Source organism: Hylobates moloch, unplaced genomic scaffold (assembly GCF_009828535.3).
Source record: "Hylobates moloch isolate HMO894 unplaced genomic scaffold, HMol_V3 SCAFFOLD_14, whole genome shotgun sequence".
Taxonomy (NCBI): Eukaryota; Metazoa; Chordata; class Mammalia; order Primates; family Hylobatidae; genus Hylobates; species Hylobates moloch.
In genome coordinates this window covers 100,495,571-100,521,688 of record NW_026652289.1, presented here as the reverse complement: position 1 = coordinate 100,521,688, position 26,118 = coordinate 100,495,571, and the positions used below count along the sequence as shown (strand labels likewise).

Here is a 26,118-nt window from a genome sequence, read left to right as displayed (position 1 = left end):
ACAAATGAATTTATTGTAACAAATTATGCTAATTAGAAAGAAAAATCAGTGAGACAATGAAGGGAGCCTACTTAGCATGGTCAAGGAAGGCCACTTCACATTACAGGTTGAAGGCGTGTGTGATTGTCTCTTTCCTGAGATAGAAAACCTGAGTTTTCGGAACTAAAAGGCCAGTGAAGCTGGAGAGTTTTAGGGGGAAAAGGGGAAGAGGGAATAAGATCAAATAGGGTAGGCAGGAGGAGCCACATCGACCAGAGCTTTTGAAATGCAACAGGAAACTATTGTAGAATTTTAAGCAAAGGAATGATATGATCAAATTAAAAGATTACACTGGCTGCTGTGTGAAAACCTGGGGATGAGGAAGGAGTAGAATGGGCCAAGAATGAAAGCACCGTTGTCAGGATAGTTGTAATTACACTGAGAACAGATAAGAAAAGGAACATTTGAACGAGAATGGTAATTCTGCTTGCAGTGGGAAGCATCCTTTCAATTTAGAAACCAACCTAAAGGAAATTTACACAAGATAAACTCTATGAACTAGATATTAAGCGAAATAACCTAAACTATCAAGTGAACTATTCGTGGCAATTCCTGCTACCCAAATAACTTCCAAGAGTATCTTGCTGTTTACTTGGGCTACATTTTAAATTAAACAACATGTTTACTTGGGCTAAATTTTCGCCCACTTCAAATATCTTTTTTTTTTTTTTTTTTTTTGGGGAGGGGGTTTCGTCCTTTCGCCCTGGCGGGGGGGGGCGGGAGCGCGGCCGACTGCAAGCTCCGCCTCCCAGGTTCACGCCATTCTCCTGCCTCAGCCTCTCTGAGTAGCTGGGACTACAGGCGCCCGCCACCACGCCCGGCTAATTTTTTGTATTTTTAGTAGGGACGGGGTTTCACCGTGGTCTCGATCTCCTGACCTCGTGATCCGCCCGCTTCGGCCTCCCAAAGTGCTGGGATTACAAGCGTGAGCCACCGCGCCCGGCCTCAAATATCTTCTAATGCGCAGGCGAACTACTCAGATCAAAGACAAAGAAAGGATAAACGGCAGGTGAACGAGATGACGAGAAGGGAATGCTGCAGAGTGGTCCCGAAGATCCAGCCAGTCTCCAGAAAAAGTACTTGTAAGCAGCCTCGTTTAGATGAAAGAAAGAAGGAAAAGTACAACCGCCGAATTTCTTACTTATATTCTTCCTCCAAGGCGAGGAGTTCGGGTCCAGGTGTAGAGGGTTGCTGAACGGGTGGCGGGAGCGGAGTCCCTGCAACGCTGCTTCTCTGTAAAAGAGCCACAGACTTTCAGACCCGAAGTTAAAGGAGGTTAGGGGTCCTAGTCGCCGGAGCCCAGACGCTCCCCAGGAGCCTGGAGTTGAACTGACCGTGAGACCCAGACTTCGCCCCGCCATCTTTGGCGACTGCGACGCAGTTACCGAGGCAACGACGCATCTTCCCGCGAGAGTTTCCACATCCCGGGTGCGTCCCGCCCGGGCGCCTACGCCTTCTCACTCTCAGGTTCTGTGCGGCGAGCGGCGCGAGCCTCTGGCAGCGGGCCCGGCCTTTGCTCGCACCACTCGGCACTGCCCCAGGACCCCAGGAAGGCTTCCTAACTGCAAATTCGATTTACAGTTAGCGCATCAACTTGGGGGGTTGAAAGAGTTTCAGCTAAAACAGGCAGGTCCGTTGCCGCTACTCTATAGAAAGCAAGCTGGTGAGGCGGTCCCTCCGTTGTGCTTTTCAAACCGTTAGTGGCTAATCCGACCTTCACCCCGTTTGCTTAAAGTGAACTCTTCGGTGGAATTCAGAAGTTTTGGTTTCTAGTTTTTGTTTACAGCATGCATGGCTAAGACTCAGGCTCTCAAGTTAGTCAACCTAAATTATTATCCTGGCACTGCCACTTACTAGTTAGTTATATGGCCTTGGGCAAATCACTCTGTATCTCGGCTACTTCATTTGTCAAATGGGAGTAAGAATAGTGTCTACTCCACAGTTATTATGAGAAGCAAATGAATTCGTGCTCAGGATCATGCCTGAAACACGTAAGCGTTAATAATTTCAATTGTTTTGGAATAAAATTGACATCCAGAAATAAACCGTGGTATGATGTGTGGTCATCTGATCTTTAGCAAGGGTGCAAGACCATTCAATGGGAAAAGCATTGTCTTCAACAGATGGGGAGACAATTGGATATCCAAATGCAATTAGACCCTTAACTTCACACCATATTCAAAAATTAAAATGTATCAAAGACCTAAACTTAGGAGCTAAAACTCTAAAGCTCTTCAAAGAAACTGTTGGTGTAAATCTTTATGACCTTGAATTACAATTCTGAGAATCCTTGATGGATTCTTAGATATGACACCAAAAGTACTAGCAAAAAAAAAAAGAGGCTGGGCACGGAGGCTCATGCCTGTAATCCCAGCACTTTGGGAGGCCGAGGCAGGCGGATCACCTGAGGTTGGGAGTTCGAGACCAGCCTGACCAATATGGAGAAACCCGCCACTACTAAAAAAAATACAAAATTAGCCAGGTGTGGTGGCTTATGCCTGTAATCCCAGCTACTCAGGAGGCTGAGGCAAGAAAATCGCTTGAACCTGGGAGGCAGAGGTTGCGGTGAGCTGAGATTGCGCCGTTGCACTCCAACTTGGGCAACAAGAGTGAAATTCTATCTCAAGAAAAAAACAAAAAAAAGAAAAAAAGAAAAATAGATAAACTAGACATTATCAAAACTAAAAACTTTTAGTTTCAAAAGATACCGTAAATAAAGTAACAAGACCACAGGAAGAGGGGAAATTCTTGCAAATTATATATCTGATAAATAACTTGTGTCTGGACTATATAAAGAAGTATTAAAATTCAAAAATAGGTAGGTGCAGTGGCTCATGCCTGTAATATCAGCACTTTGGAAGCTAAGTCAGGAGGATCACTTGAGGCCAGGAGTTTCAGACCAGCCAAGGCAACACAGTGAGACCCTATCTCTACCAAAAAAAAAAAAAAGAAAGAAAAAAGAAAATAGATAAAAATTAGCTGGGTCCAGTGGTACATGCCTGTAGCCCCAACTACTAGAAGACTGAGGTGGGAGGATCGCTTGAGCCAGGGAGATCAAGGCTGCAAAGAGCCATGGTCATACCACTACACTCTAGCCTGGGTCACAGAGTGAGATCCTGTCTCAAAAAAAATAATAATAATTAAAAAATTTTAAAAAAAGACAACCCAAGTTAAAAATGGGCAAAGAAATAGGGATTTCTCCAAAGAACATATACAAATAGCCAAAAAGCACATGAAGAGATGCTCAATATTGTCTTCAGGGAATAAAAATTAAAATGAAATGCCACTTGACACCCACTAGAATGGCGATAATCAAAAGGATGGACAGCCAGGCATGGTGGCTCACGCCTGTAATCCCAGCACTTTGGGATGCTGAGGCGGGCAGATCACCAGAGGTCAAGAGTTTGAGACCAGCCTGGCCAACATGGTGAAACGCCGGGAGATGGAGGTTGCAGTGAGCCGAGATGCCGAGACTGCCCCACTGCACTCCAGCCTGGGTGACAGAGGGAGACTCCATCTCAAAAAAAAAAAAAAAAAAAAAAGGATGGACAATAACATGTGTAGAGGAGCATGTAGAGAAACTTGAACCCTCGTAAACTGTTAGTGGGAATGGGAAAATTGTGCAGCACCTTGGAAAATGGTCTAGCAATTCCTCAATAGTTTATACACAGAGTTACCACACAATCCAGCAACCACTGCTAGGTATACACCCAAGGAAAATGAAAACACATCCACAGGAAAAGTATATATACAAATGTTTATGTCAGGATTATTCATAACAGCCAAAATGCAAAATGAACCCATAATGGTGATAAACTGATTAGTGGTTAAATAAAAAGTGGTATATTCATACAATGGAATATTATTCAGAAACAAGAAAGAATGAAGTACATGTATACCACAATATGGATGAACCTTGAATATATTATGCTAAGTTAAGCCATTCACAAAAGACCAAGTATTATCTAATTTCATTCACAAAAGATCACATACTATAGGATTCTATTTCAACATGACTACATATTGTAGGAAATGTCCGGAATAGGCAAATCCATAGTGACAGAAGTAGATTAGTAGTTGTCTAGGCTTGGCAGATGATGGAGGGTTAGCTAAGGAGTTGCAGGGTTTGGGGGGCGCTAGTGAAAATATTCTAAAATCAACTGTGCTGATGGTGTACAACTCTGTGAATACACTAAAAGCCAATTAATAGTACACTTTAAATGGGAAAATATAGATATGTGAAATAAATCACTCAAGCTGTTCAAACATCTTCAAAATAAACTATTTACAACATCAAGGGATAAAGAAAGGAACACTATGCTAGCACTAATCAAAAGGAAGCTGGAGTAGCTATATTAATTTCAAACAAAGATGACATCAGAACAAGGAAAATTATCAGGGACAAAGAGGAGCATTAATGATAGAGGTCAGTTCTCCAAGGGGATAGAACAATCCTGGTGTATATGCTCCTAACAGTAGTGTCAAAATGCATGAGGCAAAAACTGGTAGGACTTGCAAAGAGAAATAGACAAATCCATCATTATATTTGGAGACTTCAACACTACTCCTTCAGTAATTAACAGGTTAAGCAGGCAGAAAATCAGCAAGAGTTGCTCTGGACAGCACCATCAATCAACTTGATCTAATTGACATTTATAGAATACTCATTTCAATAACAGCAGAATACACATTTTTCTCAAGGTCGCACGGAACATTCACCAAGCTAGAACACATTCTAGCCATAACACACTTTAATAAATTTAAAAGGATATAAATTATATAGTTTAGGGTAGCTGTAACAAAGTAGCACCAAGTGAGTGGCTTAAAACAAGAGAAATTTATTGTCTCATGGGTCTGGAGGCTAGAAGTCCAAAACCAGGCTAGAAGTATCACCAGGACTATGTTTTGCTTGAAACCTGAAGGGGAGACTCTTTCTTTGCCTCTTTCTAGCTTCTGATGGTGGCTGTCACTTCTTGGCATTCCTTGGATTGCAGCTGCATCACTACAACCTCTCTCTGCCTCTATAATCTTGTAGCATTTCCCCTGTGTGTTTCTGTCTTTGCATGGCATTCCTGCTTTTCATGAAGACTCCAGTAATATCGGATTTGGGCCACCCTAATGACCTCATCCTAACGTGATTACATCTGTAAAGACCATATTCACAGGTACTGGGGGTTAGGACTTCAATATATGGTAGGGAGGGGGAGGCGGCACACTTTAACCTATAACTGAAATTATACAAACTGTGGTCCCAGACCACAATAAAACTAAACTAAAAATCAATAACAAAACAGCTGGACACCCACAAAATATTTGCAAATTAAATTCATACTTCTAAATAATACATGGATCAAATAAATATCTAGAGGAATTAAAAAAACATTTTGAACTAAATAAAATTTGAAATATAACTTATCAAAACCTGTGGAATGTTATGAAAGCAGTGCTTGGAGTGCTTAGCATTCAATGCATATATTAGAAAAGAAAAATCTAAACTCAATCTGAATGTCTACCTTCAGCAGCTAAAGTAAAAATATTAAACTTAAAGCAAAAGAAAAGTAACAATAAACATTAGAACATAAATCAATGGAACTGAAACAGGGAAACAATAGAGAAAATCACAGAAACCAGAATCTACTTAAAATCAATAAACTTATAGCTGTGCTAACCAAGAAAAAGAGAAGATCCAAATAACCTGTTCTGTGTTATTTTCTGTGATGGTCAGTCAGGTGTGGCCGTGAGAGGAAAACAAGGTTTATTATAATCACAGGTCCTAGAAATAGGATGCACACCATGCCATACAGGGTTACATGGGGAAGCCTTGGGGTAGTCAGGGGGCAGAAAACAGGAGCAAGAGAAAAGCCTGGACTAGAGCCTCTACTGGAGTTTCCACAGAAAAAGCAAGGTAGGGCAGAGTAAACCGATTAGGATTGGCTAATATGAATAATTTCAGAGGGCCTCGGAGTATATAGGTTGTCCTTAGTTATCTCGTACATAGCTCTGCAGTGGCTAAGACAGAGGAAGGCCTGTTGTATATGGGCCAGACAGAAGAGGTATGGCTTCATATTAGCTTTTTATGTATCAAAGCCATGCTCCCTGGCTAAGTCCTTTTGCTTAGCTAAGAATTGGCTTGCCCCAGGAGGAAGCAGTTTCTCCCAAGCCAGAAAGGATTTTTTTAAGATGTCAAAACATCATAATATACAGAAAATTAAAAAATATAAACAATACAGTACCAATATTAGAAATGGAATATAAGTCATCATCAATTGTCCCATGAAAATTAAAAGGATAATAAAGGAATACTATGAACTCTATACTCCAACATTTAATAAATTAGATGAAATGAACCAATTACTTGAAACATACAAACTACCAAAACTCATGCAAGGAGAAATAGATAATCTGAGTAGCCAAGGACATTGAGTCAATAACCTTCCAAGAAAGAAATCACCGGTCCCAGATGGTTTCTCTGGTGAATTCTAACATACATTTAAGAAAGAAATAACAATTCTACATAATCTTTTTTTGGAAAATAGAGGCAGAAGGAACACTTCCCAACTCATTCTATGAATTTAGCATTACCCTAATACTAAGAGCAGTTAAAGACATTATAGGAAAACTACAAACTGATATCCCTCATGAATATAGATTTTTAAACCCTTAACAAAATTTTAGCCAATATAATCCAACAATGTCTAAAAAGAATTACGCAATACAACGGAGTGGGATTTATTCTCAGTATACAAGGATGGTTCAATATTCTAAAATCAATCAATGAATTCAGCACATCAAGAGGATAAAGAAGAAAAATTATATGATCATATAAATTCATGCAGCAAAAGCGTTTGACAAAATCCAACACCCCTGAAGCTACAAACTCTCAGAAAACTAGGACTAGAGGAAAATATCCTCAAGTTGATAAAGAACTTCCACAAAATATCTACAGCTTAATGAAACTGGATGCTTTCTCCCCAAGATCAGGAACAACACAAACATGTCCTTTATCATCATTATTATTTAATATTACATCTGAAGTTCTAGCTAGTGCGATAAGACAATAAAAGGGAATAAGGAGTATACAGATAAGGAAGGAAGAAATAAACCATCTTTGTGTATAGATGACATGAATGTCTATAAAGAAAATTTTTTTAAAAAAGAACATCCAAAAGAAGAAATAAAACTCTTCTGTAACTAATAAAATGATAAAAACAAAATTTGTGTATACATAGAAGGGACAATACAATAGTATTCAGCCTTAAAAAGAAATGAAATTATGAGACATGCTACTACATGAATGAAACTTGAAAGCATTTTGCTAAGTGAAATAAGCCAGACACAAAAGGACAAACATTGCATAATTTCACTTATTTAAGGTGCCTAGAAATGGTTAATTCATAGAGACAGAAAATAGAGTTTACCAGGGACTAGGGAGAGAGGAAAATAGGGAGTTATTTTTTCATGAGTACGGAGTCTCTGTTTGAATGATGAACAAGTTCTGAAAATGGATAATGATTATTAAATCATTGCACAACTTTATGAATATATTACATTTAATGCCACCAAATTGTATATTAAAATATAGTTGACATGGTAAATTTTATGTATATTTTACCACAATAAAAATTTCCAGTAGAGGCGTATCCTATAAAATATCCAACCAGTACTCCTCAAAATTGTCAAGGTCATCCAAAACAAGGCTGTGAAACAGTCACAGCCAAGAGGAGCTTAAAGAGATATAACAGCTTTGTAAAGTGATTATATTAGTCTGTTCTCACACTGCTATAAAAAATACCCGAGACTGGGTAATTTATAAAGGAAAGAGGTTTAATGGACTCAAAGTTCTGCATGGCTGGGGAGGCCTCAGGAAACTTAACAATCGTGGCGGAAGGGGAAGCAGGCATGTCTTACATGGTGGCAGGAGAGAGAGCAAGTATGTGAAAGAGGAAATGTCAGACACTTATAAAACCATCAGATCTCATGAGAGATCACTCCCTATCACGAGAACAGCCTGGGGGACACCACTCCCATGATCCAATCACCTCCCACCAGGTCTCTCCCTTAACACGTGGGGATTATGGAGATTACAATTCAAGATGAGGTTTGGGTGGGAACACAAAGCCTAACCATATCAGTGACATACCGGACCAAACCCTAGAATAGGAAAAGACATAGTAAAAAACAAGGATTCTGAATAAACTATAGACTTCAGTTAAACTAATTTCAACAATTTAACCATATTAATGTAAGATCTTAATAATAGCGAAAACTAGGTGCAGGGTATATGGGAACTCTCTCTACGGTATTCTCAGTTTTTCTGCAAATGTAAAACTTATAAAAAATTAAATCTTTTTTTTTTTTAACTTAAAAGGGATTTTCTTCTTCAACAAAATTGTGAGCTAGATGATCTGGGACACCCTTCCACTGCACAACGACCAGATTCTGGAAAACAAAAGAAATACTTACTTAACGCATTACTGAACTTGCAGAAAGTAGGAGAAATTTCCATGTGTCCTCCTGACATCTCATTCTCCAGATCTCTTCCCCACAAATAAACAAAACCTTCTGATAGTAGGCATTTAAGAATAAAAAGGTTAAGCTGAGAAAATGCCCCAGGGAACTATATTCAGAAAACAAGACTTACATCAACAGCAATATAGAAGAGCTGAATGCTGAGACCTCTGTGCTAATCTAGAAACCAAAAGAGGCTAAAAGTCGTTTAGACTGGTAGTGCCCCAATGGTCTTAGCAGATTCAAACACAAATCTTCTTCAAGAAAAAATTTCTAGTTAAGCCCACTAGATTCCCAGGTTAAGATTAAGAAAATGTGAGTTCACCATCAAAAATCACCAGACATAAAGGAAGCAAGTCACCGTAAGTGCAAAATTAGAAGAAATAACAAATATTTAGACTTCCAAGAAATTCAGATATTAAAATTTTATCAGCTGTGAAATAGAGAAAATCTATTCAGAAAGAAATAGAAATAAGGGACAGAATCACAACAATGAGCAAGCAACAACAGCCCATCAGGAATGACCAGGCAAATGTGATAAATAGTCAAATGAAGCTTTAAGATATTAAACACATATTTGTTGAAATGAAAATACTCAATGGACAGGTCGAATGGCAGATTATAAACAGATAATTAGTAAACCATAACATATCTGAAAAAATTATTCAGAATGAACAGAGAATGGTTAAACAGTACTGAAGTTAGACTGAAAAGATCTGACATATAAAATAATCGGATTTCAAGAAGGATAGATTTGAAAAATTGAGAAGCAATATTATAAAAGTTAATTCCTTAGAATTTTCCAGAATTTAGGAAAGATATAAATGTATAAATTCAAGAAGCATGGTGCATCACAAAGAGGATAAATTTTCAAATATATTCCTGGAGCTGTCATATATGCCAAAACACCAAAGAAAAAAGAGATCTTTAAAGCAGCCAAGAGGAAAAAAAGACAAATAACCTACAAAGAAGCAATTAAAGTAGGTGTTTTAACAGCTACAATGAAAGCCAGAAAGACAGTAAAATAATTAGCAGAATTTGATGATAATAAGCCCCATTATAATGAAAATTTGGATCAAGCATGCTTGGTTATTAATGACCACTTACTTACTAATGAATGGCAGCCTTCTGTCTAGTTCTATTCTCAAACTGGGTAGGACAAACTTCTATCTTCTGAATTTATAAGGTAGGGGACATAGTAAGGCTTGGTGGGAAAAGTCAGCACTCTATCTCAGGAAACAGGGAGCCTGAGGATGACTCCTTTATTGCCAGTATTCTTATAGCCCTATCTCTTTTGATTAGACCGACGCAATGGGACCCAGCTAAATACGAGATCACTACAATTGCTGCCACTGTTCTAGAAGTCCTAGCCAGTGAGACAGGATCCAGAATTGGCACCATTTGACATTTATTTTGGAGCAGATAGCCACCACCACCACCATGGGATGCCAAACCACAACCAGGATGAGCAAATATTTTAATTATAGAGCCACACCACTGGAACTTCTAGTCAATCAGCTAGACAGGCTCAGGTGACTCATTTCTTTAATTATCACAATAAGCCCCTCTTCTTTTCACTAAGTTAAAAATATTCATCCTCACTAATCTTAGTATGAGGGGATTTTATTGTATCTTAAAAGTGATCAAAGAAAATAATTTCAGTTTAGAACTGTGCACTCGTTCACCAATAGTGTATTGCAAGATGAGGGTGAAATAAAGATATCTTTAGATAAATAAAACCTAAGAGATTTGGCACACACATATGCCTACCAAAGGCACTTCTAAAGTACATGCTTTAGGAAGAAAAAAAACACTAGTGGAGTATTTTGAAACACCAGAAGAATGGTGAGCAAACAAGATGATAAACATGCATGTAGGTCTAAATAAATAATTTATCTAAAGGTCCTACTAATAATAATGTCTAGTTTGTGGAGTTTATCAGAAAAAGAAGACTAAAACATTGGATTCTCATCCAACTAAGAATAGAAGGGAACTTCTTCAACCTAATAAAGGGCATCTCAAAAAAACCCTACATCTAACATTATTTAATGATTAAAAAATCAAATGCCTTCCTCTTAATGTCAAACAAGACAGGCATTTCCACTGTCATCACTATTTATAATCATACTGAAGAACTGAAGGTTCCACCTTGTATAATGAGGTCAATCAATCGATAATCTTAGAAATGAAGAAATAAAACTTTCTGTTCATAGATGACATGATATGTGCTTAGAAAATGCCAAAGACTACAAAAAATTCATGAAACTAGTTGGCGGGTTTAGCAAAGGTTTAGGATGCGAGGTCAACATACAAAAATTAATTATACTTCTATATGCCATCCTATAAAATTCTATTCTATAAAATTGATTATAGTTTTATATACTATAAAATTTGATTTCTAATTATTCATAATTAGTATGTTCATAATTAGTATGAACAATTGGAAATCAAATTTTAACATGCAGTACTATTTATAATAGCAATGCTTAGGTATAAATCTACCAAAACATGTACAACATTTGTATGCTGAAAGCTGCAAAACATCATCAGAAAATATCAAAGATAACTAAACAGAAAGATATATTGTGTTCATGGATTGGTGGACTCAATATTGCTAAGATGTCAGTTCTCTCCAATCAACATCCCAGCAAAACTTTTGTAGAAATTTATCATCTGATTCCAAAATTAGATGGAAAGACAATAGAATGACTAGCCAAAACAATTTTGAGAAAGAATAAGAATAGCAATGTTGAAGAATTAACAATCACTGATTCCAAGACTACAGTAATTAAGATGGTTTAGTGCTGATAAAAAGTGCAGACATGTAAATCAATGGAAAAGAAGAGACAGTCCAGATGTAGACCCACAAGTTTTAATAAAATGAAATGGAGAAAGGATAGTTTTTTAACAAATACTGCTGGGATAATTGTAAATCCATATTTTAAAAAAGCTAATCTTGATCCATATATCACACCGTATAGAAAGTGATTTGACAGTGTCTCATAAAGTTAGACATATACTTATAATACAACACAGCAATCTAGGTAATTGCCCAAACAAATGTAAGCTTGTGTCAAACACAAAAGACTATGTACTGAATTATTTCACTAATATTAAATTATGGAAAAGGTAAAACTATACTGACGAAAACTAGATAGATGTTTGCCTAGAATTGGGAATGGGAGGAAGGCGCTGACTGCAAGGGGCCACAGGGAACTTCTGGTCATGTTCTATATATTGATCATGGTCATGGATACATGACTGCATATAAATGCCAAAGCTTACTAAACTGTACACTTAAAATAGGTAAATTTTATTGTATGTAAATTATTCCTCAATCAAACTAGGGAAAAATAAATTGGCTAAATTATTCCTTAACCTTCCTCGAATTCAGTTCGACTTACTTGAGTCACTTTTTGACTAAGAGTCATCCATATCCACCCTTCTTCATACAGTACTGTCTTCTGTATCATCAACTGTTGTTCAGCCTTTATTAAGAGTGCACCACTATTTTCTCCAGAATTTTCTTCCATGCCTCTAAATAACACCCATTCTACAAGTTTTGATGGAAATGTTCAAGCAATTATAATCATATTACCTCTGCTGCTTGCCTGACTGTAAGATGCCTGACTTCAGATATATTAAAATGTGAAAAAAATGCACATCTTGGAATTGAAATCTGATAGAAGGGAACAAGGTTTAAATACTCGTGAAATAAACTTTGTTATTATTATGTAATAATCTCTTTATCTCCAGTAATGCTTTTTGGTTGGTCATTTTTACCCGATATAAATATAACTAAGACAACACTCTTTTGATTTTCCTGGTATATCTTTCCCCCACCTTTTTACTTTGAGAGATCAACGTTGCTTTTATAATTAAAGGGCTCTAGAGACCTAGTGTTGGTGTTCAGCAGTGTCGATGATGACTGATGGAGGTAGTTATTTGACAGAGCAGTAACAGTACCTTTAAGATAAGACTTGTTAGTGTACAAGATACACCTCCAGGGACTCCCAGAAATACTTGGGGAACATTGCAGAAGTGGCTCATGTCCTCTGCAAGCACGTGGAGCAAAAGCCAGTGACATCTGAGTATTAATGTAATAATGATTCCTGTCTCTGTCCTCAGTTGACTTAATTCAGAATACATATATACAACATATAAAAATGTACTTAAAAGCCAGGAAGGATTCTACTAACATGTTAGCCTGGATTATTACAAATAATCAAATCTGCATGTTCTATTTCACTACAAATAACACATATTACCTTTGGAATATTTAGAACACCACAAGTAAAATGAGAGAAAAATAAGATAACCCATCTAAAATATAATGGAAAGATTGAGCACTAGGCAGACTGGAAAAAAGCTTCTGAAGTTGGCAAGAAAGAAGTCACTGATAGCCTCAGGAAAGACATTTATAGTAAAGTTCAAGAACTAGGAGCCATATTAGAAGGAAATTAGTAGAAAGCAATTACTCTCAACAATACGCTGAGGAATTTGTGACAAAGGATAGTTGCATATTTCTTTTGAATCAGTCCATATCCAAAAATCTAAGGCTTAGGCCTGACCAACTAAATTGCCTCATGCTGATTTATTTCTGTAGGTCACTTTAAATTTTTACCATATCATCTCTTTTTATTAGATTTTTTTTCACTTTTTGTTAGATTTCATTTCAAATAAGTAGTTTTAAATCACAATTTTAATCATGGTCAAAAATTACTTTTAATATTATTTGAGTCCTTTTAAATTAATGTAACCTTAAAAGAAACTATTATTCACAACTCAAGAAAGCTGTAGATTAGAATTCTGAAAAGTGTACACTGTTAATTCAGAGTACTAAGATGATGTTATATTTTTCCCCAATGGTTTTATAAAAATATCAGAAATTGTGGTTTTATAAAAATACCGGAAATTGAGTAATAAACGCTATTTTTATTTTTTACTTGCAAATAGTCAAAGCTAAATATTTTTTGCAGCATCCTTAGAAACTGACTATTCATTTTTTAACAGACTAGTCATGGCTGTCTTGAGAGGAAGTAATCAAAATCAAAACTATAGCATGTACATTAATTTAATTAAAACAAGCTTATATTTTTATTTTTTCTTGACAAACTTTGGGTTCAATCAGCTGTGGTCATGGTATTGACATTCTAGAAACCTCAGTGGTGCTCCCTGTACTTAAGGGGTCCTTCTGATCTATTTGTGCAGAAAGGGGCTGTGAGCACCTAAATATTGTGCCCTACCTCATGGGAATTCAAATATTTGCTTACCACTTTTACATAATTCCTCTAAGAACAGGAAAGTCTGGGAAAGACAGTTTAGATAATGCACCAAGTGGGAGAGAAGATGGAGAAGAGAAAATAGCAATTTAAAGATATTTAGAAATGTATTTTCCAAAGAACTCTCATATAGTATGAAACTATGTATCAGAGCTCAATTTTCATTAACTCACCAAACATCTTATTTTAGAGTTTGGTGGGAGTAACTAAAATTTGCTGCATAAAAAGGTAATTTCTAAAATTTTAAAATAATATATCTCTGATGTGACAACAAATATGTTTGCTGCTTTCCAGTAACCTGATAGAAAATATCATCTGGTAAAAATACTGAAAATAACAGATAATAAACAAGAACAGAAGTGCCATCAGCCACTGCATTGTCAAAAGAACAGTAAATTATTTAAATAGGTTTCTACTAATAGAAGACAAACGGCAATGCTTGAAATAGAAATACAGGGCGGGGCACGGTGGCTCACGCCTGTAATCCCAACACTTAGGGAGGCCAAGGTGAGTGGATCGCCTGAGGTCAGGAGTTCGAGACCAGTCTGGCCAACATGGTGTAACCCCATCTCTACTAAAAGTACGAAAAAAAAAAAATTAGCTGGGCGTGGTAGTGGGCACCTGTAATCCCAGCTACTGGGAAGGCTGAGGCAGGAGAATTGCTTGAACCCAGGAGGCGGGGATTAGTTAAGATCGTGCCATTGCACTCCAGCCCAGACGACAGGGCGAGGCTCTGTCTCAGAAAAAAAAAAAAAAAAAAAAAATACAGCAATTAACTTCTGGCTGCGCCTTTATCTAACACTTCATTACTCAACACTTTCCAACCCACTCCTGTCTAGGATTCCTTCTCAAATTGCACATGCCAAATTCCTGGAAATGAAGTTCATTCACAAAGTGTTAAAGTTGCAGGTTTTTTCGTTCTTGTTCATTTTAGAATAGCTTTAAGCTCACTTACAGGGATGTCTTTAGACCAAAAGGTTTCTTACGTACTTATCTTGCATCCTCTTCTCACCCAATCTCAAATACTAAAGAAGATGATAATAGTGTCTAAAATGGCTTGTTAACAAAGTTACGTACTGGGACTTAGAGAAACTGAAATAAAGCATTTTGTAGAGAACTCAACTTGATACTTTCTTTGAAATAACATTTTGAATTAAAGAAATACACAATGACAAAAAGAAGTTTTCTCTTTCACATAGAGGATATTAATCCAATCTTTGTGCCTATATTGAAAATGATTTTTTGAAACTAGAATTTTTTTAGTTCAATATTATGGTAACTGCTAAGTCTGATTATTTATGACATTTGCAAAAACTATGGATAATGACCTGTAGCTAGGCCTTTTTCTTGCCTAACTAAAGACACAGAGATCAGTCAGGGCTTTTCCTGCTGTTCTCCCATTCTCTCCATTCAAAGAAGTCTTACACAATATGCAGATACTACCACACTGGCTGCACTCCAGCTCTTGGGTGGTTTCAGTCCTCTGCATGTGACATAACTTTTTTTATATTCACGTGGAACTACATACTCTAACTTTTTGAGGGCAAACTGAGAGGTTTTTGCCTGTAATAAGATATCTTCTTTAAAGGAGGATGGCATTCTAACTCCCTTGTAATTGCATTTTGTGCTGAAATATTCAACAGTGATGATTTCCTATCATGACTTCATTATCTCACTTGAGACAGGTTTATTAGGTAGGTCTTTGTCCTTTCCTAGACACAATAAACAGAAACCTGGCATAAATTTCGGAACAACATTACTTTGGATCTACACATCTCTTATGTATTGTTATAATGTGAGATTTATCTTTCTTAGAAAGGTACACAAAATCGAGGTAAGACTCACTCTTGAATTATGATTAACATCCACAAATCATCATCTTTTCCTCAAGAGAGGGAAAACATTATTTGTTGTATCTTAAGTTTCTGGGGTTTGGCAGCCTATGAAGGGAAAACTGACCACTGGTCTTTGAAACAGTGACTCTCAGTGAAGCTATGGAAATATTTTGCCATTGCCGTTCTTCTACTCCATTGCCTTACCAACTCCATTGCCACACATACTAAAAATACCTTTCTTTAAGCACTCATCGTATGTCACATTCTTGCCTGGTCTTGGCTTCAGCTACCTCTCAGTTAATCTATTGTCTTCTAAAGTAAATTATTTAAATAGGTTTATACTAATGGAAGACAAACCAAACCCCTTCCATGACCATTGTCACTTTAGTCAGGGACCTTTTAAAGATCAATACAAGCTCAAGGCCTAGTGAAATGAATAAAAAAAAGTATGATATTTATGGGACCAGGATTGCTGTATTCCCCAGCAGAATGAAACTAATGGTTGAAACTCTAAATTAGGCTAAATAAAAGTTCAGACTCACCAGGTCACGAGGCTATTCTAGATTAAATGAGTAGAATCTGAAATTAGTTGGTGTGAAAGGCATGAGAACCTTCCAGGCATCCATGGGCCCACAATATGGCTGCCTTCTTACATAGCCCCTTACCACTAGTGCCTACTCAACACGACATATACTTTATCTCAGTTACTAATTTCAAATGCCTTTCCCATTGCTGTTTCTGGAATCCTTAATAGGAATCCAGTCTACTTGGTTGTTCTCCAAAATCATCCTATCATTAACAGGCCAAAGGTTATGTGGGACATGTGCCCTTGAACACTGTAATTTGAATCTCTGGACATTACACACTTGCCAACAGGGAATCATAAAAAATAATGTATGTATATATTTTGCATATTAATGCAGAAATAATATTTAGCAACAAAATATTTAGCATCTATGCACCAGACTTTGTACTAAGCATTGGGGATACAAAGATAAACAAATAAACTAGGGTCCCTGGGCTCAGATTCTTGAAAAAGAAATATACACATAAGTAATTTCACTACAATATAAGAACTATAAGCAAAAGTGACACCGGGACCTATGAGAGCACAGGGGAGGGACACCTCACTTTCAACCTAAAGGAGAGGGGAGTAAGGGAGGGTTTCTCTGAGAAGGTAAAGCCTTAACCGATTCTTGACAAATGAACAGATGTTCTTTAGGTTAAAAAGAGAGAAATGAGAAATGGGGTTCAACTTCTGGTATGGCTTAGTAATTTACTGGACCAACCTATTTGCAGATAACTATAAATCTGGACACACACACACACACACACATATATATGCACTCACAAGTATATACACGTGTGTGTATATATATACACACACACACATATATATGTGTGTATATGTGCTTATATACATATACACGTGTGTGTATACACACACATACGCACAGAAAGCCACCTGTAAGCACTGGAGAATGACCAAGAACAGGCAATTTATGAAAGGAAAATGATACTTGGGTGAAGGGAATAGCAGGGGGTGAGTTTCCTATTTTAATAGCTTTAGTCTGAGGGAAAGCTGCAGTTGGTACAACAGAGGGTTGCTAAAACACTCATAGAAAACCCATAGTCTTTCAGGCCTAAAGAACATGAGAGCAAATTTGGAGCAACTAGACAAGAGAGCATCAGAGAGGGAAATCCCAAAATTATGTGTATAAAGTCTGCCCAAATCTCTAGCTGACCCCTGAATTACACATGCATGGGCAGATTTCAAGCAGCTCATTTAATGATGAATATCAGATTTGAGCTGTTTCCCAAGAGACAAATTTTGCAGGTTGAGTCTGACCAAGTTAATTCCATGCCATAACAACTCTTTGGAAGAATCCAAGACAATTCATAGTCTCTACAACATAAGCATTCATATTATCTAAGATACAATCCAAATTTACTTGACATACAAAGAAATAATGAAATGAGATTCATTCTCAAAATAAAAAATCATCAACAGAGACTGACCTTGAGAAGATCCAGATGTTGGAATTAACCAACAAGGAATTTAAAGCAGTTATTATAACTACTCATGGAAACATTGAAAAATTCACTTGATGGGCCGAACAGCAGAATAGGGGTGACAAGGAAATGGTTAGTGAACCTGAAGATAGGTCCGTAGAAATTATTCAATCTGAACCAGAAAAAAAAAAAGAGAAAATGGTTAAAATATGAACGCAGGGACTTGTGAGGCAATATCAGTAATTCTAATGTATGTGACATATGAGTTATTGTAAAAATCACAGGAGGAAGAAAAAGATAGAATGAGGCAGAAGAAACATTTAAAGAAATAATAGAAAGAAATTTCCCAGATATGGTGAAATAAGAAGCTAAGTGAACACCAAGCAGTATAAATACAAAGGAAAGAAGCCATGCCCACATGCCATAGTCATATTTCTGAAAACGAAAGATGAGAAAAAAAATTTTTTTTTTTTTTGAGACGGAGTCTCGCTCTGTCGCCCAGGTTGGAGTGCAGTGGCGCAATCTCGGCTCACTGCAAGCTCCACCTCCCAGGTTCACACCATTCTCCTGCCTCAGCCTCCCGAGTAGCTGGGACTACAGGCGCCCACCACCTCGCCCGGCTAATTTTTTGTATTTTTAGTAGAGACGGGGTTTCACCGTGTTAGCCAGGATGGTCTCGATCTCCTGACCTCGTGATCCGCCCGACTCGGCCTCCCAAAGTGCTGGGATTACAGGCGTGAGCCACCGCACCCGGCCAATGAGAAAATCTTGAAGGCAGTCAAAGAAAATTGGCACATAATTTATACATGGCAACAGTGATTTGAATCATAACTGACCTGTCTTCAGAAATAATAGAAGTGAGCAGACAATGGAACATCTCTAAAGTACTGAGAGGAAAAATCATCAACCCTGAGTTGTTTATTTAGCAAAAATATGTCAATAATGAAGAAAAATAGACATTTTTGCATCAAAGGAAACTATGCAAATTTTTCATCAGGTCACCTATACTACAAAGAATGCTATAGAAGTTCTTCAGGCTGAGATGAAATCAACTGTTTCTCTCTGGGTGCCCAGGAGCTGGAATCTCAATTATCGTGATTCCTATGATGCAATTTCCATCCCTAACAAACCACTTCCAGGACTAGGAGCACTTCACAAACTTTCCAAGACATAACAGATGTCAATGCAAGTTATCTTAATCCCCTCCTTTTATATAAAAAACTTAAAATTTTAAGATAATTTTATATTCACATTGAGTTGTAAGAAATAATACAGAGATTCTATGCACCTTCACTCAGTTTCATCCAATAGTGGTATCTTGTAAAATTATAACACAATATCACAATTAGGATATTGACATCGGTACAGACAAGGTACAGAACATTTCCATTACCAGCATGGATGTCTCATGTTGATGTCTATAAATATATGCACTTTTCTAACATCCTCTATCTTCTTTAGTGAAATCTCTTAAAGTTTTTTGCCCATATTTAAATTGGATTTTTTTTTTACTGTTGGGTTTTAAGAGCTCATTATATGTTCTATATACTAATCCTTTATAAAAAGCGTTGCTTGTAAATATTTTCTGCCACTTGTATTTTCACCCTCTTAACATATTCTTTCATGGAGCAAATGTTTTTAATTTTGATGAAGTCCAGTTTATCAGTTTTTCTTTTTATAGATCATGCTTTTGCTATTAAATCTAAGAACTCTTTGCCTGGGCCTAAATCCTGAAGATTCTCACCTGTGTTTTTTCTAAAAGTTTTACACTTTTACACTTTATGTTTAAGTCTGCAGTCCAATTTGAATTACTTTTGTAAAAGGTATGGAACTTAGGTCAAAGTTTTTGTTTTGTTTTGTTTTGTGTTAGTTTATTTTCTTCCTTTTTTTTGCCTGTAGGTTTCCAATTGCTCTGGAACCATTTGTTGAAAAGGCTATATTTATCCCATTTAATTGCTTTTGCATCTTTATCAAAAAATCAATTAGGCATATTTTTCTGGCTCTCTTTCTGGGTTCTCTGTTATATTCCACTAATCTATGTGTCTATCCCTCTGGCAATAGGACATACCCTGATTACTATATATACATAATAAGTATTGAAACTGAGTAGACTTATCCTCAATTTATTTTTCTTTTTAAAAAATTTTTAACCTGTTTTAGTTCCCTTGGATTTTCATTCAAATTTTAGAATAATCTCACTAATATCCACAAAACAACTTGCTGGGATTGTGATAGGAATTGTATTAAATCTGTATATTAATTTGGGGAGAAATGTTGTCTTTATTATGTTGATTTTTCAATCCATGAACACAATATGACTTTCCATTTATTCAGATCCTTTTTGAAATCTTTCATCAGTGTTTGTGCGGATTTCACCATACAAGTCCTACGCATATTTGGTTAAATTTACACCTAAGTATTTCTTTTTCTGAAAGAGAGAGATTGTAAATGGTATCATATTTTTACTCTTGGAGCCCAAGTGTTCATTGCTAGTATACAGAAATACAATTTCTTTTCTATTTTATTTTGCATTTTTTGAGACTTGCTTATCTCAATTATTAGATGGAGATTTCTGGTAGATTTCTTAGGATTTTCTACGCAGACAAATGTCATCTACAAATAGTGACAGTTTTATTTTTTCCTTTAAGATTTTTATGCTTTTAATTTCCTTTTCCTGGCTTACTGTGCTGTCTAGAACTTTCCACATTATGTTGAATAAGACTGTATAGAATGGATGGGGTTGGTTTCTTCTACCTGCAAATGTCCTAAAGAAAAACGTGTGGATGAGTCATAAAGCATATCCCAAATGTGTTCTCAATCAAGGTGATTCACCTTGGGAATAACATGGTAGAGAAATGGGTTAGAAGAGTCAAGACTTTGGACAGGATATCAGAGGAGCAAATGGAAGTTGAGCTGACTTAATTCTGGGGCTTTAAGTCCTTCTTTTTGTGCAAAGGTTAGACTCATTTAAAAGATCTGGAAAAGGATAGATGCCATCCTGAGCTCCAGGAAACACCATTTGCAATCCTGCCTCAGCCCATCCCTAGCAAGAGCCAGACATCCATCTTAGCGCAGTCACAGCTTAATTCTGGCAAACTCATAAGCCACCTTCTCCTCTGAAGAATGAGCTGAGATACCCCAAATCATACTTGAGCTCACTCCCTGCTTCTCTCCTACCTCTCTCAGGCATCTTCTTCCAATCTCAGTTCAAAAATTCACTTTCATTGGAACTTCTTCTTGCCGATTGAGAGCCTTCACTATATCTGCTTTTCTGAAGAAACCCTGAGTATTTATTGTGGTTGGTTAGATCTCAAAATACATTAAACTCTATGAGAAGCAAGTAGGCAATGTTTATATTAAGTACTACCAAATTTGTATTTGGCACTGCCATGTATCCTGATTCCCACTTATGGTAGGCACTCCACTCAGCTTAACTGACCAATTGTCTTTCCCAAGTTGTAGCCCTGTTGTATTATGAATGCTTTCATATTATGAATCAGAATGATGGGGCCCAGAATCCAGCTACGGACATCCAATGGTTCCTACAACAACATGCTGTCCAGCTGAATGTCTTTAGAGTAGCACTTCTGACTCCAAGTTGTTCATTGCCCCAAAGCTATTACTAGTTTATCCACAGTCTTCTCTGTGCTTGGTTCCTTCGTGACAACTATCACCATAATCTGGGTCACACTATCTCAACCTTTGCCTTATCTTGGCAGTTGCTTTGTCCAGGTTTTCCTTCCACCCACAACCAGGCAACTGTTGCTCTAAAAACCTCTGCTGAAGGGATGGGACTTGGCTGACACTTCCCCCTTAAAAAGCTGGGAAAGAAGCTGGGTGCAGTGGCACATGCCTATAGTCCCAGCCTACTTGGGAGGCTGAGGTGGGAGGATCATCTGGGCCCATGAGTTTGAGTGTAGCTTGGGCAACATAGCAAGAGGGGAAAAGGCCAGAAAACACTTTCACCTGAACCTGGGATGCAGGCTCAGAAGCCTCAACACAGTTCTTTAGGCATACATTATGAGTTGCTTGCCATTAGCAATTCCTGCCTTTTAACCTTCCCCTCTTAGGGTTACAGGATTCTCCCCCAACATACAAATATGTCAGAAAATTGCCCTTCATGAAAATTGTCCATTCATGTCCATGCTTCCAAAATATCTACTCTTTTAACCCTCACTCCTTTCCCCATCCCCAATTTCTATTCATTCAGTGGAGGTCTCTTAATCTGGGAGGAGATAAGCTCTCCCAGAATATCTGCATTTAGAAGATTATCACTAATGCGTGGAAGACAGTAAAACAATTCAAAAAAAAAAGAAAAAAAAATATATATATCCAGATAGATAGATAGAAAAACTAGTAAGTAAATCAATAAACAAAACAAGCAAACAAACAAGGTGAAGATACTGAGTAGACTGAGTTGGGGTGATAGTAACAGTCATTGTGGATGCGGTCTAGGTATTGTGTTAAACAGGGGCAAACAGTTCTGCTAACAAAGACGTATCTAACTTTCCTGTAATTCTGCTTTTTATGTTCCAAGTGTATTCTTAATTTTTTAAAAAAAGAAAATAAACAAAAATTTTCTTATTAGACTTTGTATACATTGTATAATAGAAGCAAGTGTTTTCCTAATGATTTTTTTTCTAATTTCACATTTGGCCAAATATCCAAATATGATGATGTCCTACCTAATATGGCATCACTGGAGTATATAATACACAATTCACACATTTAAAGTGAACAATTCAGTGGTTTTTCACAGAGTTTTGCAAGCATCACCACAATCAATTTTAGAAAATTTTTATTACCCAAAAAGAAACCCCATGCCCATTAAGACTCACTTCCCATTTCCCTCCACCCACCTAGCTGTAAGAAACCACTAATTTCTGTCTCTATGGATTTGCCTATTCTGGAAATTTTATATAAATGGAATTATACAACATAGTCCTTTGTGATTGGCTTCTTTCATTTAGCACAGTGTTTTCAAGGTTCACCTTTGTTGTAGCATTTATCAATCCTTCATTCACTTTTATGGTAAATAATATTCCATTATATAGATATATCACATGTATTTATCCATTCATCAGTTGATGGAAATTTGGATTATTTCCATTTTTTGGCAATTATGGATAATGCTGTTATGAACATTCACGTACAAGCTTTAGAGTGAACATATGTTTTCCGTTCTCTTGGATATATATCTAGGAGCAGAATTCCTGGGTCATATGATAACTCCATGCTTAACCATTTCAAGAACTACCAAACTGTTTTCCAGAGTGATTGCATCATTTTACATTCTCACTAGCAGTGTAAGAGAGTCCCAGTTTCTCCACATCCTCACTAACAGTTGTTATTGTCCATGTTGTGTAGATAACCATCTCATGGGTGTGAAGTGGTATCCCATTGTAGTTTGGATTTGCATTTTCCTGATGGCTAAAGATGTTAAAAGTTTTTTCATATGCTTATTGTCCATTTTTACGTTTTCTTTGGAGAAATGTCTATTCAGATCCTTTGCCCATTGGATCCATTGGATCTAAATCCTTTGATCCCTTTTAAATATAGGTTATTTATTTTCTTATTTATTGGGTTGTAGGAGTTTTTGTATATTCTAGATACAAGGTCTTTATCAGACAGATACATGATTTAAAATAAAATAATTTTCTCTGACTCTGTGGGTTGTCTTTTCACTATCTTGACGGCAAAATGTGTTTCTAAGGTGTCAGTTCATTTCATCTAAATTGTAAAATTTATTGGTATGAAGTTGTTCATAATATCCTCTTACTATACTTCTAGTTAATACAAGATCAGAGAGAAATCCTCTTTTTCTGCTCATATTGGTAATTTTGCCATTTCTCCTTTTTCACTTGATTAGTCCTGCTAGGAGTCTATCAATTTCATTAATTTTTCCAAAATACCAAATTTTAGCATGTTAATTTTTCTCTACAATATATTTATTTTGTTTTGGATAAATTCCTCGACACATACACCCTCCCAACACTAAACCAGGAAGAAGTCGAATCTCTGAATAGACCAATAACAGGCTCTGAAATTGTGGCAATAATCAATAGCTTACCAACTAAAAAGAGTCCAGGACCAGATGGATCCGCAGCCGAATTCTACCAGAGGTACAAGGAGGAACTGGTACCGTTCCTTCTGAAACTATTCCAATCAACAGAAAAGAGGGAATCGTCCCAAACTCATTTTATGAGGCCAGTATCATTCTGATACCAAAGCCTGGCAGAGACACAACCAAAAAAGAGAATTTTAGACCAATATCCTTGATGAACATTGACGCAAAAATTCTCAATAAAATACTGGCAAACCAAATCCAGGAGCACATCAAAAAGCTTATCCACCATGATCAAGTGGGCTTCATCCCTGGGATGCAAGGCTGGTTCAACATACGCAAATCAATAAATGTAATCCAGCATATAAACAGAACCAAAGACAAAAACCACATGATTATCTCAATAGATGCAGAAAAGGCCTTTGACAAAATTCAACAACGCTTCATGCTAAAAACTCTCAATAAATTAGGTATTGATGGGACGAATCTCAAAATAATAAGAGCTATCTATGGCAAACCCACAGCCAATATCCTACTGAATGGGCAAAAACTGGAAGCATTCCCTTTGAAAACTGGCACAAGACAGGGATGCCCTCTCTCACCACTCCTATTCAACATAGTGTTGGAAGTTCTGGCCAGGGCAATCAGGCAGGAGAAGGAAATAAAGGGTATTCAATTAGGAAAAGAGGAAGTCAAATTGTCCCTGTTTGCAGATGACATGATTGTATATCTAGAAAACCCCATTGTCTCAGCCCAAAATCTCCTTAAGCTGATAAGCAACTTCAGCAAAGTCTCAGGATACAAAATCAATGTACAAAAATCACAAGCATTCTTGTACACCAATCACAGACAAACAGAGAGCCAAATCATGAGTGAACTCCCATTCACAATTGCTTCAAAGAGAATAAAATACCTAGGAATCCAACTTACAAGGGACCTGAAGGACCTCTTCAAGGAGAAATACAAACCACTGCTCAATGAAATAAAAGAGAATACAAACAAATGGAAGAACATTCCATGCTCATGGGTTGGAAGAATCAATTTTGTGAAAATGGCCATATTGCCCAAGGTAATGTATAGATTCAATGCCATCCCCATCAAGCTACCAATGACTTTCTTCACAGAATTGGAAAAAACTACTTTAAACTTCATATGGAACCCAAAAAGAGCCCGCGTCACCAAGTCAATCCTAAGCCAAAAGAACAAAGCTGGAGGCATCAAGCTACCTGACTTCAAACTATACTACAAGGCTACAGTAACCAAAACAGCATGGTACTGGTACCAAAATAAGGATATAGATAAATGGAACAGAACAGAGCCCTCAGAAATAACACCGCATATCTCCAACTATGTGATCTTTGACAAACCTGACAAAAACAAGCAATGGGGAAAGGATTCCCTATTTAATAAATGGTGCTGGGAAAACTGGCTAGCCATACGTAGAATGCTGAAACTGGATCCCTTCCTTACACCTTATACAAAAATTAATTCAAGATGGATTAAAGACTTAAATGTTAGACCTAAAACCATAAAAACCCTAGAAGAAAACCTAGGCATTACCATTCAGGACATAGGCATGGGCAAGGACTTCATGTCTAAAACACCAAAAGCAATGGCAACAAAAGCCAAAATTGACAAATGGGATCTCATTAAACTAAAGAGCTTCTGCACAGCAAAAGAAACTACCATCAGAGTGAACAGGCAACCTACACAATGGGAGAAAATTGTTGCAACCTACTCATCTGACAAAGGGCTAATATCCAGAATCAACAATGAACTCAAACAAATTTACAAGAAAAAAACAAACAACCCCATCAAAAAGTAGGCAAAGGACATGAACAGACACTTCTCAAAAGAAGACATTTATGCAGCCAAAAAACATATGAAAAAATGGTCATCATCACTGGCCATCAGAGAAATGCAAATCAAAACCACAGTGAGATACCATCTCACACCAGTTAGAATGGCCATCATTAAAAAGTCAGGAAACAACAGGTGCTGGAGAGGATGTGGAGAAATAGGAACATTTTTACACTGTTGGTGGGACTGTAAACTAGTTCAACCATTGTGGAAGTCAGTGTGGTGATTCCTCAGGGATCTAGAACTAGAAATACCATTTGACCCAGCCATCCCATTACTGGGTATATACCCAAAGGACTATAAATCATGCTGCTATAAAGACACATGCACACGTATGTTTATTGCGGCACTATTCACAATAGCAAAGAGTTGGAACCAACCCAAATGTCCAACAACGATAAACTGGATTAAGAAAATGTGGTACATATACACCATGGAATACTATGCAGCCATAAAAAATGATGAGTTCATGTCCTTTGTAGGGACATGGATGAAACTGGAAAACATCATTCTCAGT

General features: G+C 37.0%; 1 protein-coding gene across 5 annotated transcripts in view; it reads right to left on the bottom strand.

Moving 5' to 3' along the window:
- The window catches only part of TEX9 (testis expressed 9), a 199,622-nt gene that overhangs the window by 75,706 nt on the left and 97,798 nt on the right, over positions 1-26,118 (bottom strand). The window contains exons 1-2 of one of the 5 annotated variants that reach the window (XM_032174525.2): positions 1,374-1,474; positions 1,181-1,272 (exon numbers count right to left, since the gene is read on the bottom strand). The exons of 3 other annotated variants lie outside the window; for them this stretch is intronic. In XM_032174525.2, coding sequence (XP_032030416.1) covers positions 1,181-1,272; positions 1,374-1,400 — 119 coding nt within the window. In that variant the 5' untranslated portion in view covers positions 1,401-1,474. Of the gene's footprint in view, positions 1-1,180; positions 1,475-26,118 lie in introns of those variants that run through there. One more of the 5 variants, XM_032174526.2, reaches the window with a different exon arrangement.